The 13,733-nt window shown below is 50.6% G+C and overlaps 1 protein-coding gene across 2 annotated transcripts in view; it reads left to right on the forward strand.

Annotated features, from left to right (window-relative positions):
• Nucleotides 1-3,055, forward strand: part of si:ch211-112c15.8 (tumor necrosis factor receptor superfamily member 25) — a 41,018-nt gene extending 37,963 nt beyond the window's left edge. The window contains exons 9-10 of one of the 2 annotated variants that reach the window (XM_068017260.1): nt 885-1,011; nt 2,263-3,055. In XM_068017260.1, coding sequence (XP_067873361.1) covers nt 885-1,011; nt 2,263-2,552 — 417 coding nt within the window. In that variant the 3' untranslated portion in view covers nt 2,553-3,055. The remainder of the gene's footprint in view (nt 1-884; nt 1,012-2,262) is intronic. The other variant, XM_068017261.1, reaches the window with a different exon arrangement.
• The last annotated feature ends 10,678 nt before the right edge of the window (nt 3,056-13,733 follow it).

Raw genomic sequence — 13,733 nt, forward strand, 5'->3', positions numbered from 1 at the left:
CGTTCAGAGACATCCTTGACCCTGGCACCAGGGAGGCAACATACCATCCTGAAGTCTCTTTCACGTCCACAGAAGCCTATCTGTGCCCCTGACTATAGAGTCCCCTATAACTATTGCTCTTCTGCGCTTTGTCCCTCCCTGCTGAACAACAGTGCCAGCCACTGCTCTGGCTGCTGCTGTTGTTTTCCCCTGATAGGCCATCCCCCCCCCAACAGTATCCAAAACGGTATACTTGTTAGAGAGGGGGATAGCCACAGGGGATTCCTGCACTGACAGCCCTCCCTTCTAGCGGTCACCCATCTATCTGCCTGCACCTTGGGTGAAACCACTTCTCTAAAAATAGAAGAATTAGAGGGGACATGAGGAAAAACTTGTTCGCCCAGAGGGTGGTGGGTGTCTGGAATTCACTGCCAGGAATGGGTGGTGGAGGCAGAAACCCTCAATCCTTTTAAAATGTACCTGGACATATACCTGAAGTGCTGTAACCAGCAAGGCTACGGACCTAATGCTGGAAGGTGGAATTAGATTGGGCAGCTAGTTTTTTTGGCTGGCATAGACACGATGGGCTGAATGGCCTCCTTCTGTGCTGTAATTTTTCTATGGTTCTACATCTGGAGCTGGGTTCCTCGCACCAAGTCTGCCAATTCAGCCTAATGTTCACATTTAGAGTGCTGTGAGCCAAGTGTGATCATGGGGGTGAGTCTGGTGAAGCACTGAGTAATTCCACTTGGTGACCCCCACTGCACATTTTGAGTCCTTGTGTCCATTAAACACTGCCCCGTCACACTCGGAGCAGAAATCTATTCCAATTGCTGGGAACATCACTCGCCTTTAACGTCTGGTCCAGCTCTAACTAATTTTCTGTTTCACTCCTTTTCCTGAAGCCATTTGAGATTCCAGCTCTAGATTGGAAATCCGACACCATTGTCACGGTCCTGACCCAGCCATTGGCAAACGGCAACATTTATGAGACCAGCCCCCAGCCAACACTGCTCCAAACCAAGACACAAGGTAAGGGATTTTATATATCCCATGCGGTACCTCCTTGGGAGTGTTTGATGGGACAGTCTAGAGGGAGCTTTACTCTGTATCTAACCTGTTTTTTTTTGTGCTGTACCTGCCCTGGGAATGTTTGACAAGACAGTGTAGAGCAGGGGTCAGCAACCTTTTTTTTAACCTGACGAGCCTTTTTTAAAATCAAAATTGCCTAAAATAAAAACTACTGGGAGCTGCAAGATGAAATTTCAGCATTTCAAAACCAAATACATGGCAATTTGCCAAGTGTCTCCGGTAGAATGCATGATTTGCATATATAATAAATAAAGTACATGTATTGAATTTATGTATCAATAGGAAAAAAAATCAAAATTAAAATAGATCTAACTCTGAATTATCACATTTTTGACGTTTTTGCGTCTTTTTTTGATTTTCTTTCTTCGTATGTCCAGTATATGCAGTATCAGATTGTATGAGTCAATTTTCATGAATTATGTATACAAGCATGTTTGAAAAGAAAATGTAAAAATGGTGAACCATATTAATTTACTGGAAAAACAGTACATTTCCACTTTGAATAAAAATATTAATAAGAAATTTACATATAAAACTGAGAATGCTTTTTGTCTTTGTGGTTTTGTAACAGATCTTGTAATAAATTGATTTTTTTTTTACTATAATTTTGTCAGTAAAGTGCCCTTTAAAACAAACTTTAACTTAAAATGTGTAGAATTAAGACAATATTTTTCAGATATTGATTCTCGTGATAAATAAAAGCTTCTAATAGCACATTGAGTAATTTATCGCCTCAGCTTTATGAGAAACAGTAATGGTTGCGACCATAAAACTTGTTCTTCAAACCAAATATATTATCTATAATCATGGTGTAGCAATACCACTTGAACAGGTTTATTTACTGCACAATGTTTTTTGTTAAAATAATCTATTTTGAACAGTTAAGTGCAGCATAATGGTTAACCTTTTATCCCCACAATTAAAACACAGCTCTTACTTTTCTTGACTTATTTTATTTTGGGCATTTTCCACGATAATGCAATCCAACTGGAAAAGGTTGGGAGCCGCAAATGAGATGTTAAAGAGCCGCATGCGGCTCCAGAGCCACAGGTTGCAGACCCATAGTGTAGAGGAAGCTTCACTCTGTATATGTAACCCATACTCTACCTGCCCTTGGGATATGTGGCCAGAGGGGGTGGGCAGTGTGTGGCCGGAGGTGGGCAGTGTTTGACTGGATCTTTCCTGTCCCAGCAGCTGTCTCTCTGGAGGGAAAGACTTTGTACGAGATCATCAATGTGGTGCCAGTGCGAAGGTGGAAAGAGTTGATGCGTTTGTTGGAGCTGAAGGACTGTGATATCGAGCGGATTGAAATGGATGTGACCCAGTCCCGGGACCAGCAGTATGAAATGCTGCGCCAGTGGAGCCAGCAGTGCACAGCCTCAATGGAGTCTGTGTACCAGGCCTTGGAGACCATGAATCTGTCAGGAATAGTGGAGGAACTTCAAACCAAACTGCTCAACAACACTAACTCACTACATTAAACCACACACAGTCACAACACAGGACAGCAGGGCTTGTGATGGCTTTGAACAAAGCCAGTTCCTATATTTGCCAATTCTTAGGTTTGTTGTGCAGCCTAGAATGATCAGAGATGCCTAAATATTGGGGCAAGGCCTCAGCACTTAACTTGGATCATCGTTTGGTGGTCCAGGATTCAGGGGTCTCGAGGTCCCCATTCCTGAATCAGATCCCCGGGGTGCGGAGGCATTGACCAAGGGGCACAAGACTGTGGCATGCAATGCCAACTCTCTCTGTATTGGCTTCTTCTGTAGAAAGGATTATGCAGAGCACAAGCCCATCACACCTCACTGAACAACCCCCTTCACTTGGAGAAGTGAGCAACATTAGAGGCTGCTCTGTATATGAACTGGGGTTCAGGTCAGTTCCATGGACCAGGTCAGTTTTGAGGCCTATTTATCAACTTTATTTTTGCTTTTCAACCTGGTCCTTGAAGAGGGAATATAACGGGGGAGGATAATGGGGTGGGGTGAGGCTGTTTGGGGGGCGAGGAGGTGAAAGACTGGGAACCTTTCTATCCTGCTCTATGTACAGTGTGTCTGAATTAGTCTGTATATAAATCTAAATGTGAATAAATACATTTATAATCACAGCAGCAAATTCCACATCTGATCAACACCAAGAGTTCTAGGAGCCAGGATTAATACAGTGATTCTCCCAGGGTCAGGTGTCAGTGAGGAATACAGGGAACTGTTACTGGGTATTAATCAGAACATAATGCAAAAAGGACTTGCCTTTTAAGACCTTGGGATATCCCAAAGCGCTTTACAGTCAATGAAGTATTTTTTTTGAAGTGTAGTCACTGTTGTAACGTAAGAAACATGGCAGCTAATTTGCACACAACAATCTCCCACGAACAGCAATGTGATAATCACCAGGTAATTTGTTTGAAAAGGTCATCGACCAGAAATGTTTAACTCTATTTCTCCCTCCACAGATGCTGTCAGACCTGATGAATATTTCCAGTACTTTGTGTTTTTATTTCAGATTTACAGCATCCGCACAGTATTTTGCTTTTGTTCTACGTGTTGGTTGAGAGATAAATATTGCCAGGACGCCAGGGAAAACTCCCTTGCTCTTCTTCGAATTAGTGTCAAAGGATCTTTTACACCCGCCTGAGAAGGCAGGCAGGGCCTCAGTATTGTAGGATAAGGCCTGAAAGGGTTAATGTTTGAGTCAATGAGAGTTAACCCCTCCCACTGTAGTGGTGATGTAATAGTCACATGGGTATTGGGCTGAGAAGAAGCGAGAAGCAGCATGAGGTGTGCTGGCTAGACAGGCTTGTGGTGAGTGTAAATAATTATATCTGTACGCAACAAATGAGTTATTCTTTAGCACGACAAAAGAACCCGAGACTTCTTTAATTAACACTCGATCGACACAAGATTACACAATAAATTGAACATCGCATTCAACAGTGCAGCCCTCCCTCAGTACTGACCGCCCCCCGACAGTGCAGCCCTCCCTCAGTACTGACTGCCCCCCCTCCCCGACAGTGCAACCCTCCCTCAGTACTGCACCTCTTAGCGACAGTGCAGCCCTCCCTCAGTACTGACTGCCCCCCCTCCCCGACAGTGCAACCCTCCCTCAGTACTGACCGCACCCCCCGACAGTGCAGCCCTCCCTCAGTACTGCACCTCTTCCCGACAGTGCAGCCCTCCCTCAGTACTGCACCTCTTCCCGACAGTGCAGCCCTCCCTCAGTACTGCACCTCTTCCCGACAGTGCAGCCCTTCCTCAGTACTGCATCTCTTCCCGACAGTGCAACCCTCCCTCAGTACTGACCGCCCCCTCCCTCAGTACTGACCGCACCTCCCGACAGTGCAGCCCTCCCTCAGTACTGACCGCCCCCTCCCGACAGTGCAGCCCTCCCTCAGTACTGCACCTCTCCCCGACAGTGCAGCCCTCCCTCAGTACTGCACCTCTTCCCGACAGTGCAGCCCTCCCTCAGTACTGCACCCCTTCCCGACAGTGCAGCCCTCCCTCAGTACTGCACCTCTTCCCGACAGTGCAGCCCTCCCTCAGTACTGACCGCACCCCCCGACAGTGCAGCCCTCCCTCAGTACTGACCGCCCCCTCCCGACAGTGCAGCCCTCCCTCAGTACTGACCGCCCCCTCCCGACAGTGCAGCCCTCCCTCAGTACTGACCGCACCCCCCGACAGTGCAGCCCTCCCCCAGTACTGCACGCCTTCCCCAGTACTGCACGCCTTCCCGACAGTGCAGCCCTCCCTCAGTACTGACCGCACCCCCCGACAGTGCAGCCCCCTCCCCCAGTACTGCACGCCTTCCCGACAGTGCAGCCATCCCTCAGTACTGCACCCCTTCCCGACAGTGCAGCCATCCCTCAGTACTGCACCCCTTCCCGACAGTGCAGCCCTCCCTCAGTACTGACCGCACCCCCCAACAGTGCAGCCCTCCCTCAGTACTGACTGCACCCCCCGACAGTGCAGCCCTCCCTCAGTACTGCACGCCTTCCCGACAGTGCAGCCCTCCCTCAGTACTGACCGCACCCCCCGACAGTGCAGCCCTCCCTCAGTACTGACCGCACCCCCCGACAGTGCAGCCCTCCCCCAGTGCTGCACGCCTTCCCGACAGTGCAGCCCTCCCTCAGTACTGACCGCACCCCCCGACAGTGCAGCCCTCCCTCAGTACTGACCGCACCCCCCGACAGTGCAGCCCTCCCCCAGTACTGCACGCCTTCCCGACAGTGCAGCCATCCCTCAGTACTGCACCCCTTCCCGACAGTGCAGCCCTCCCTCAGTACTGACCGCACCCCCCAACAGTGCAGCCCTCCCTCAGTACTGACCGCACCCCCCAACAGTGCAGCCCTCCCTCAGTACTGACCGCACCCCCCGACAGTGCAGCCCTCCCTCAGTACTGACCGCACCCCCCGGCAGTGCAGCCCTCCCTCAGTACTGTCCGCCCCCGACAGTGCAGCCCTCCCTCAGTACTGACCGCACCCCCCGACAGTGAAGCCCTCCCTCAGTACTGTCCGCCCCCGACAGTGCAGCCCTCCCTCAGTACTGACCGCACCCCCCAACAGTGCAGCCCTCCCTCAGTACTGCACTTCTTCCCTATAGTGCAGCCCTCCCTCAGTACTGCACTCCTTCCCTATAGTGCAGCCCTCCCTCAGTACTGCACCCCTTCCCGACAGTGCAGCTCTCCCTCAGTACTGCACCCCTTGCCGACAGTGCAGCCCTCCCTCAGTACTGCACCCCTTCCCGACAGTGCAGCCCTCCCTCAGTACTGCACACCTTCCCGATATTGCAGCCCTCCCTCAGTACTGTCCGCCCCCGACAGTGCAGCCCTCCCTCAGTACTGTCCGCCCCCGACAGTGCTGCCCTCCCTCAGTACTGCACCCCTTCCTGACAGTGCAGCTCTCCCTCAGTACTGCACCCCTTCCCGACAGTGCAGCCCTCCCTCTGTACTGCACCCCTTCCCGACAGTGCAGCCCTCCCTCGGTACTGCACCCCTTCCCGACAGTGCAGCCCTCCCTCAGTACTGCACCCCTTCCCGACAGTGCAGCTCTCCCTCAGTACTGACCGCACCCCCCAACAGTGCAGCCCTCCCTCAGTACTGGCCGCACCCCCCAACAGTGCAGCCCTCCCTCAGTACTGACCGCACCCCCCGACAGTGCAGCCCTCCCTCAGTACTGTCTGCCCCTGACAGTGCAGCCCTCCCTCAGTACTGTCCGCCCCTGACAGTGCAGCCCTCCCTCAGTACTGACCGCACCCCCCGACAGTGCAGCCCTCCCTCGGTACTGCACCCCTTCCCGACAGTGCAGCTCTCCCTCAGTACTGCACCCCTTCCCGACAGTGCAGCCCTCCCTCAGTACTGACCGCACCCCCCAACAGTGCAGCCCTCCCTCAGCACTGTCCACCCCAGACAGTGCAGCCCTCCCTCAGTACTGCACCCCTTCCCGACAGTGCAGCCCTCCCTCAGTACTGCACCCCTTCCCGACAGTGCAGCCCTCCCTCAGTACTGCACCCCTTTCCGACAGTGCAGCCCTCCCTCAGTGCTCACCACCCCCCGACAGTGCAGCCCTCCCTCAGCACTGTCCACCCCAGACAGTGCAGCCCTCCCTCAGTACTGACCGCCCCCCCCCCCCCCCCGACTGTGCAGCCCTCCCTCAGTACTGACCGCAACCCCTACAGTGCAGCCCTCCCTCAGTACTGACCGCCCCCGACAGTGCAGCCCTCCCTCAGTACTGCACCCCTTCCCGACAGTGCAGCCCTCCCTCAGTACTCACCACCCCCCGACAGTGCAGCCCTCCCTCAGTACTGACCGCCCCTGACAGTGCAGCCCTCCCACAGTACTGACCACCCCCCGACAGTGCAGCCCTCCCTCAGTACTGACCACCCCCCGACAGTGCAGCCCTCCCTCAGTACTGACCACCCCCCGACAGTGCAGCCCTCCCTCAGTACTGACCGCCCCCGACAGTGCAGCCCTCCCTCAGTACTGACCACCCCCCGACAGTGCAGCCCTCCCTCAGTACTGACCGCACCCCCCGACAGTGCAGCCCTCCCTCAGTACTGCACCCCTTCCCGACAGTGCAGCCCTCCCTCAGTACTGCACCCCTTCCCGACAGTGCAGCCTTCCCTCAGTACTGACCACCCCCCGACAGTGCAGCCCTCCCTCAGTACTGACCACCCCCCGACAGTGCAGCCCTCCCTCAGTACTGACCGCCCCCGACAGTGCAGCCCTCCCTCAGTACTGCACCCCTTCCCGACAGTGCAGCCCTCCCTCAGTTCTGACCGCACCCCCCGACAGTGCAGCCCTCCCTGTCAGTCAGGTTTTGTAGTTGCTCGAGTAGGGCCTGAACCATGACCGTCTGACTCAGAGATGAATGTTACCAACTGAACCACAGCTGACACCTGCTGTGTAATACTTAGAATTACATGTTACTGGGTAATCGAGAATTTCAAGATTTTCACTGATACTTACTAAGTGTGATACATTAGGAATAATGCTCTGAGATACATGTCACTGGATAATACTCACAGGGAAGTACATGTTACTATTCCATAGCCATCCAGCCAGGGATTTGTGTCCTTTATTGCCTTATTCCCTGTTGCAGTTCGTGAGTTTGTGATGTGATGGTGCAACACTGGAGCAGTGAACCCGTCCTTTGTACCTCCTGCCCTCTTGTGGTCACAATGTGAACACATCAGCAATTGCATCCAAACGTTCTTCATAGACAGGAAAGTGTAGAATGGTTGGGCTGAATTTTCTGGAGACCCGTCACCGTCGCCGAAAGTGGAGGCGAACCTGCTTTGGCGGGACCTGGGACAGCATATTGCCAGTGGCAGCCAATTGAAAGGGCTCCACCAGGGCTGCTGTCCAATTAAGCACAGTGGCCCGCCTCCAAGAGCTGCCGGCCCTCAACAGCGCCACCACTCGTCGTGGCCATTACTGAGGCTGTAGCTACAGGGAAAGGGCACCTCACTGGCTGCAGTCTTGGAGACAGGAATGTCCAGTTGGGAGTAGCCAGGGCCTGGTGGGGGGATGTTGTGAAGCACCATCAGTGCCATTGCCGCAAGGACGGCCATTGCTGCCGGGGTGGGGGGTGGGAGGGGGTGTGCCCCTCCGTGGGCCATGGAGTGCCTCTAAAGGAGGGGCCCCCGGAGCCTGCTGGGAGGCCGCCAGGCTTCACTGACAGTCTCCTTCCGTGGCAGAGGGCCCTCCCGACAGGGGCAAAATGCCGGCGGAGTCAGAAAATGGCTCTTAGTTGGCCATTTATGTGGCTCAATTGGTTTCTCATGCAGGTGTCCAAGCTGCCAACTTTCCTGCTGCTTGAAAAATGGGACGGCAGTGGGGAAAACAGGGCATTCCCCGATGCCTTCCTGCACCATTTCGCCAGCCTTCCCACCTCCCAGCCCGCCCCCAAAGGCCCCGGAAAATTCCGGTCTGAATCTTACAGTATAGAAGGAGGCCATTCAGCCTATCATGCCTGTGCAGGCACTTTGAAAGCACTATCCAAGTTAGTCTCACACTCCCCTATAACCTTGCAAATTAGTCCTCTTCAAATACATGTCCAATTGTTTGAAAGTTCCTATGAAATGTGATCCCACTACCTTTCCAGGTAATGTGTTCCAGATCATAACAACCCTCTGTGTGAAATAATGCCCACTGCATATTTCTCTCCTGTCAAACCTTTGAAATGTAGTCACTGTTATGATGTAGTAAACACCACAGCCAATTGCACACAGCAAGGTCCCACAACCAGCAATGTGATAATGATCAGATAATCTGTTTTTGATGTTGGTTGAGGAATATTGATCAGGGCACGGGGGAGAACTCCCCTGCCCTTTAAATAATGCTGAGGGATCTTTTCTATCCATTTGTACAGCTGATAGTCTCAGTTTACCATCTCATCTGAAAACAGCACCACCAATATTGCAACGCTCCCTTAGTACTGCCAATGAGCTCAGTGCTGGAGTGGTAATCAAGCACCTCCACTCACTTGAATCCAAGGACTGTTTACAGCAGACACCTAGTTTAGCCATTCATTCCCAGAACTGGCTGGACCATATCACAACCCAGCAGGACCTGCTCTCCTCTACCAAAACTGCTCACTATTTCAGGAGCATCCCAGAATGCAAAGATAACCCTCACTTCTCTTCACTACAAACCATCTTCTGAAACCCCTCTGCTGGCCTCCTCAACCCTCACCTCCCAATCCTTGTGAGGAGCTCAAGGCCTACTTTGTCATTAAGATTGAGATCTGTTCAGCTGCCTCTGTACCTCCCTCCCTTCCCCTAGCCCATCTGGCCAAACTTTCCCCAAGGCTTCCCTTGCCCTATCCCTGACATCACATCTTTCTCTAGTCTCTTTCCTTTCTCCCCTTTTGTTCACGAGACCTACCTCTCACTCCCTCGACCCTATTTCCACCAAATTGCTGCTTACCTATCTTCCCTTTCTTCCTCCCATATTAGCTGATACTGTTAATAGTTCCCTCACCTCAGGTACTGTCCACCTCCCAATCAAATCTGCTGCCATCACCCCACCCCCCCCCCCCCCCCCACCTCAAAAAAACACCTTTGACCCTTCTGTTCTTGCAAACTACCATCCCCGTCTCTAACCTCCCTTTACCTTTCAATGTCCTGTTACCTCCAAAATCCATATCCATCTTTACCGGAACTCAATGTTTGAACCTCTCCATCAGGTTTCCCCCCCCTTGCTACAGTACCGATGTCATAAATGACATCCTCTATAACGGTGATTGTGGTAAACTATCTTTCCTCATCCTGGGGCCTTGCTGGGGGCTTGACAGAAATCTTTGCATCCTCATTGGCTACAGGTGAGGTCCCAGAGGACTGGAGAATAGCCAATGTTGTTCCTTTGTTTAAGAAGGGTAGCAAGGATAATCCAGGAAATTATAGGCCGGTGAGCCTTACGTCAGTGGTAGGGAAATTATTAGAGAGGATTATTCGGGACAGGATTTACTCCCATTTGGAAACAAACAAACTTATTAGCGAGAGGCAGCATGGTTTTGTGAAGGGGAGGTCGTGTCTCACTAATTTGATTGAGTTTTTTGAGGAAGTGACAAAGATGATTGATGAAGGATGGGCAGTGGATGTTATCTATATGGACTTTAGTAAAGCCTTTGACAAGGTCCCGCATGGCAGACTGGTACAAAAGGTGAAGTCACATGGGATCAGAGGTGAGCTGGCAAGATGGATACAGAACTGGCTCAGTCATAGAAGACAGAGGGTAGCAGTGGATGGGTGCTTTTCTGAATGGAGGGATGTGACTAGTGGTGTTCCGCAGGGATCAGTGCTGGGACCTTTGCTCTTTGTAGTATATATAAATGATTTGGAGGAAAATGTAGCTGGTCTGATTAGTAAGTTTGCCGACGACACAAAGTTTGGTGCAGTTGCGAATAGTGATGTGGATTGTCAGAGGATACAGCAGGATATAGATCGGTTGGAGACTTGGGCGGAGAAATGGCAGATGGAGTTTAATCCGGACAAGTGTGAGGTAATGCATTTTGGAAGATCTAATACAGGTGGGAAGTATACAGTAAATGGCAGAACCCTTAGGAGTATTGACAGGCAGAGAGATCTGGGCGTACAGGTCCACAGGTCACTGAAAGTGGCAACACAGGTGGATAAGGTAGTCAAGAAGGCATACGGCATGCTGGCCTTCATCGGTCGGGGCATAGAGTATAAAAATTGGCAAGTCATGCTGCAGCTGTACAGAACTTTAGTCAGGCCACACTTAGAATATTGCGTGCAATTCTGGTCATCACACTACCAGAAGGACGTGGAGGCTTTGGAGAGGGTACAGAAGAGGTTTACCAAGATGTTGCCTGGTCTGGAGGGCATTAGCTATGAGGAGAGGTTGGATAAACTCGGATTGTTTTCACCGGAACGACGGAAGTGGAGGGGCGTCATGATAGAGGTTTACAAAGGTATGAGCGGCATGGACAGAGTGGATAGTCAGAAGCTTTTTCCCAGGGTGGAAGAGTCAGTTACTAGGGGACATAGGTTTAAGGTGAGAGGGGCAAAGTTTAGAGGGGATGTGCGAGGCAAGTTCTTTACACAGAGGGTGGTGAGTGCCTGGAACTTGCTGCTGGGGGAGGTGGTGGAAGCAGATACGATAGCGACGTTTAAGAGGCATCTTGACAAATACATGAATAGGATGGGAATAGAGGGATACGGTCCCCGGAAGTGCTGAAGGTTTCAGTTTAGGCAGGCATCAAGATCGGCGCAGGCTTGGAGGGCCGAATGGCCTGTTCCTGTGCTGTACTGTTCTTTGTTCCTTCTCAACCTGTCTGCAGTCTTTGCCATGGTTGACAATTCCATCTTCCTCCAAGGCCTCTCCTTCATTGTCTTGCTGAATGGCACTTCCCTTGTTTGTATCTGATCATAACCAGAGAATCACTGCAAAGGTTTCTCTTCCCACTCCCACACCATTATCACTGGAGTGTCCCAATTATCTATTCTTGGCCTCTCCTCCTCATAATCTACCTTCTGGCCCTTAGGAACATCATGCACATATATCGGGTCACAATTTACATCCAGTGAAGCTGATGACCTCGAGTTCTACCTCATCCCCACCTCTCTTGACCCCTCCACTGCCTCTGTGCTGTCAGATAGCTTATCCAATGTTCAGTCTTGAGCCAGAATTTTCTCCAATTGTCCTCTGGAGTTGCCTGATTGATCCATCTTGCTTCACAGCTCCTGTTGCTCCCCTTCCTCACGGACACAGATCACATATAGTGGGATTTCCCAGCAGGCAGCCATCAGATCCAGTTCGAAAATGCTCTTGAAGTGGCTGATGCAGAATGTGAGGGAAGGACTCTCGAGTTTGAGTGTAATCATCTTTCAATACCAGCTCAGTCTCAGTGATACAGCAAAAGTCTCCAGAAGTAGCCTTACTGAGCAGTGTCCATTTACCTATCAGGTTCTTGGAGTAACAGGAAGGAAGCAGTATTGGGATTAGGACAGGTAACATCATTATATAGTACCGTGGGCTCTTTACCAGACCCAAAGCAACGTGCTGACTGGGCCTCGGTTTAACATTACCAAACTGGACAGATGAAAGTGAGATGTTTGAAGCCTCTCTACCCACCTTTGCTGATTATGTAAATGCACAAATATAAAAAAGTATTTATTATCAGTGCTAATTTTCAGACAAAGTTTAGCTTATCAACATAAAATTGCATCAACCACAAGCCTTCCTCCCCTCTCCCACATTTCCATCTCATTTAAAACAGAAGAAGAACTACACCAAAATATTCACAAAGCGACAGAGGGAGAGGGATGGAGAAGGGAGAGTGATAAAGGAGAGAGGGAGAGAAAAGGATAAAAACAAAAAGTGCTGGAAATACTCAGCAGGTCTGGCAGCATCTGTGGATAGAGAAGCAGAGTTAACATTTCAGGTCAGTGACCTTTCACCAGAAACATTAATTCTGTTTCTCTCTCCACAGATGCTGCCAGACCTGCTGAGCATTTCCAGCACATTTTGTTTTTATTTCAGATTTCCAGCATCTGCAGTACTTTGCTTTTATTATAAAGAAAAGGGAGAGAGATTGAGAAAAGGGGAGAGAGAAGAAGGAAAATAAGAGACGGAAATAGGATGGAGAAAGAGAAGGGGAGAGGGATGGAGAGGCAGAGAAAGGGATAGAAAGGTAAAAGCTGCACACAGAGAGGCAGAGAGCCAGATAGGGAGAGATGATTGGAGGGTGACTGTGTATAACTAGCTGAACCCAGAGATCACTGAATAATCAAATGCCTTAATCTGGGTTTAACACATACTTATATTCACATTAGCTGTTTGCAGTCCAGTGTATTATGGGATGCCAGTGTGAGGACTACCAGGATGCAGTTTGATGTGCCTGAGTTAAGTTTTAGAGAAGTGGAGTGAGTAACGGGACAGACAGGAACTCAGGTTAATGCCCACCTGAACAGCGAGCAGTGCAAAACCGGACCAAGATCACAATGTGTCTCAAAAGTGCAACAGGACATCAAGGGGCAGAGTTCTGCTGGGGTTGGATGGAGATGTTAAGATAGGCTAAAAGAGCTGGGACTGTACACTTTAGAGAATGAAGATTTAAGAGTAAGCTGCTCAAGGTTTATATGATGGTAAAGGGAATAGATTGTGTTCGAGTTGACAGTTTGTTCCAATTAAATAGGTTGGTGTGGGGTGGGGGGGGGGGGGTGGGGAATGAGGGGGTCACAGTTTTAAGGCCAGATCTCGGTTAAATGTCAGAAAGTGATTCTTTTAATTGAGAACAATGACCTTTGGAACAGGCTGACGGGTGAATTCCTTCGAGCGAGAGCTGCACCCACTTTTGGCTGAGGTGGACATTAATTCATACGGGGGGGGGGGGGGGGAGGTAATGCATGGAATTCAGGGCCATCATGATCTCCTGGACTAGTTTTGATTGCCTAGAGGGCAGGTCAGAGGGGAATTTCCAAGATTTTTCCAATTGACCTGGGTGATTATCTTTTTTTGCCTCTTTTTAGAGACCAGATTGTTCTTGGTAAGGTGGAGATACACAAGATATCACAATTGTGTGCACCAGAGAGTCTTTTCTTGTCCATCTGGACTGAGTTCTTGTGGGGCTGGGCTGCATTCTGCTGGTCTAACCAGGTCACCTGTTGGTTTCTGCTGGTTTCAGTCACAAGCTTTGGATC

This window comes from Heterodontus francisci, chromosome 37 (genome assembly GCF_036365525.1).
Source record: "Heterodontus francisci isolate sHetFra1 chromosome 37, sHetFra1.hap1, whole genome shotgun sequence".
NCBI lineage: Eukaryota > Metazoa > Chordata > Chondrichthyes > Heterodontiformes > Heterodontidae > Heterodontus > Heterodontus francisci.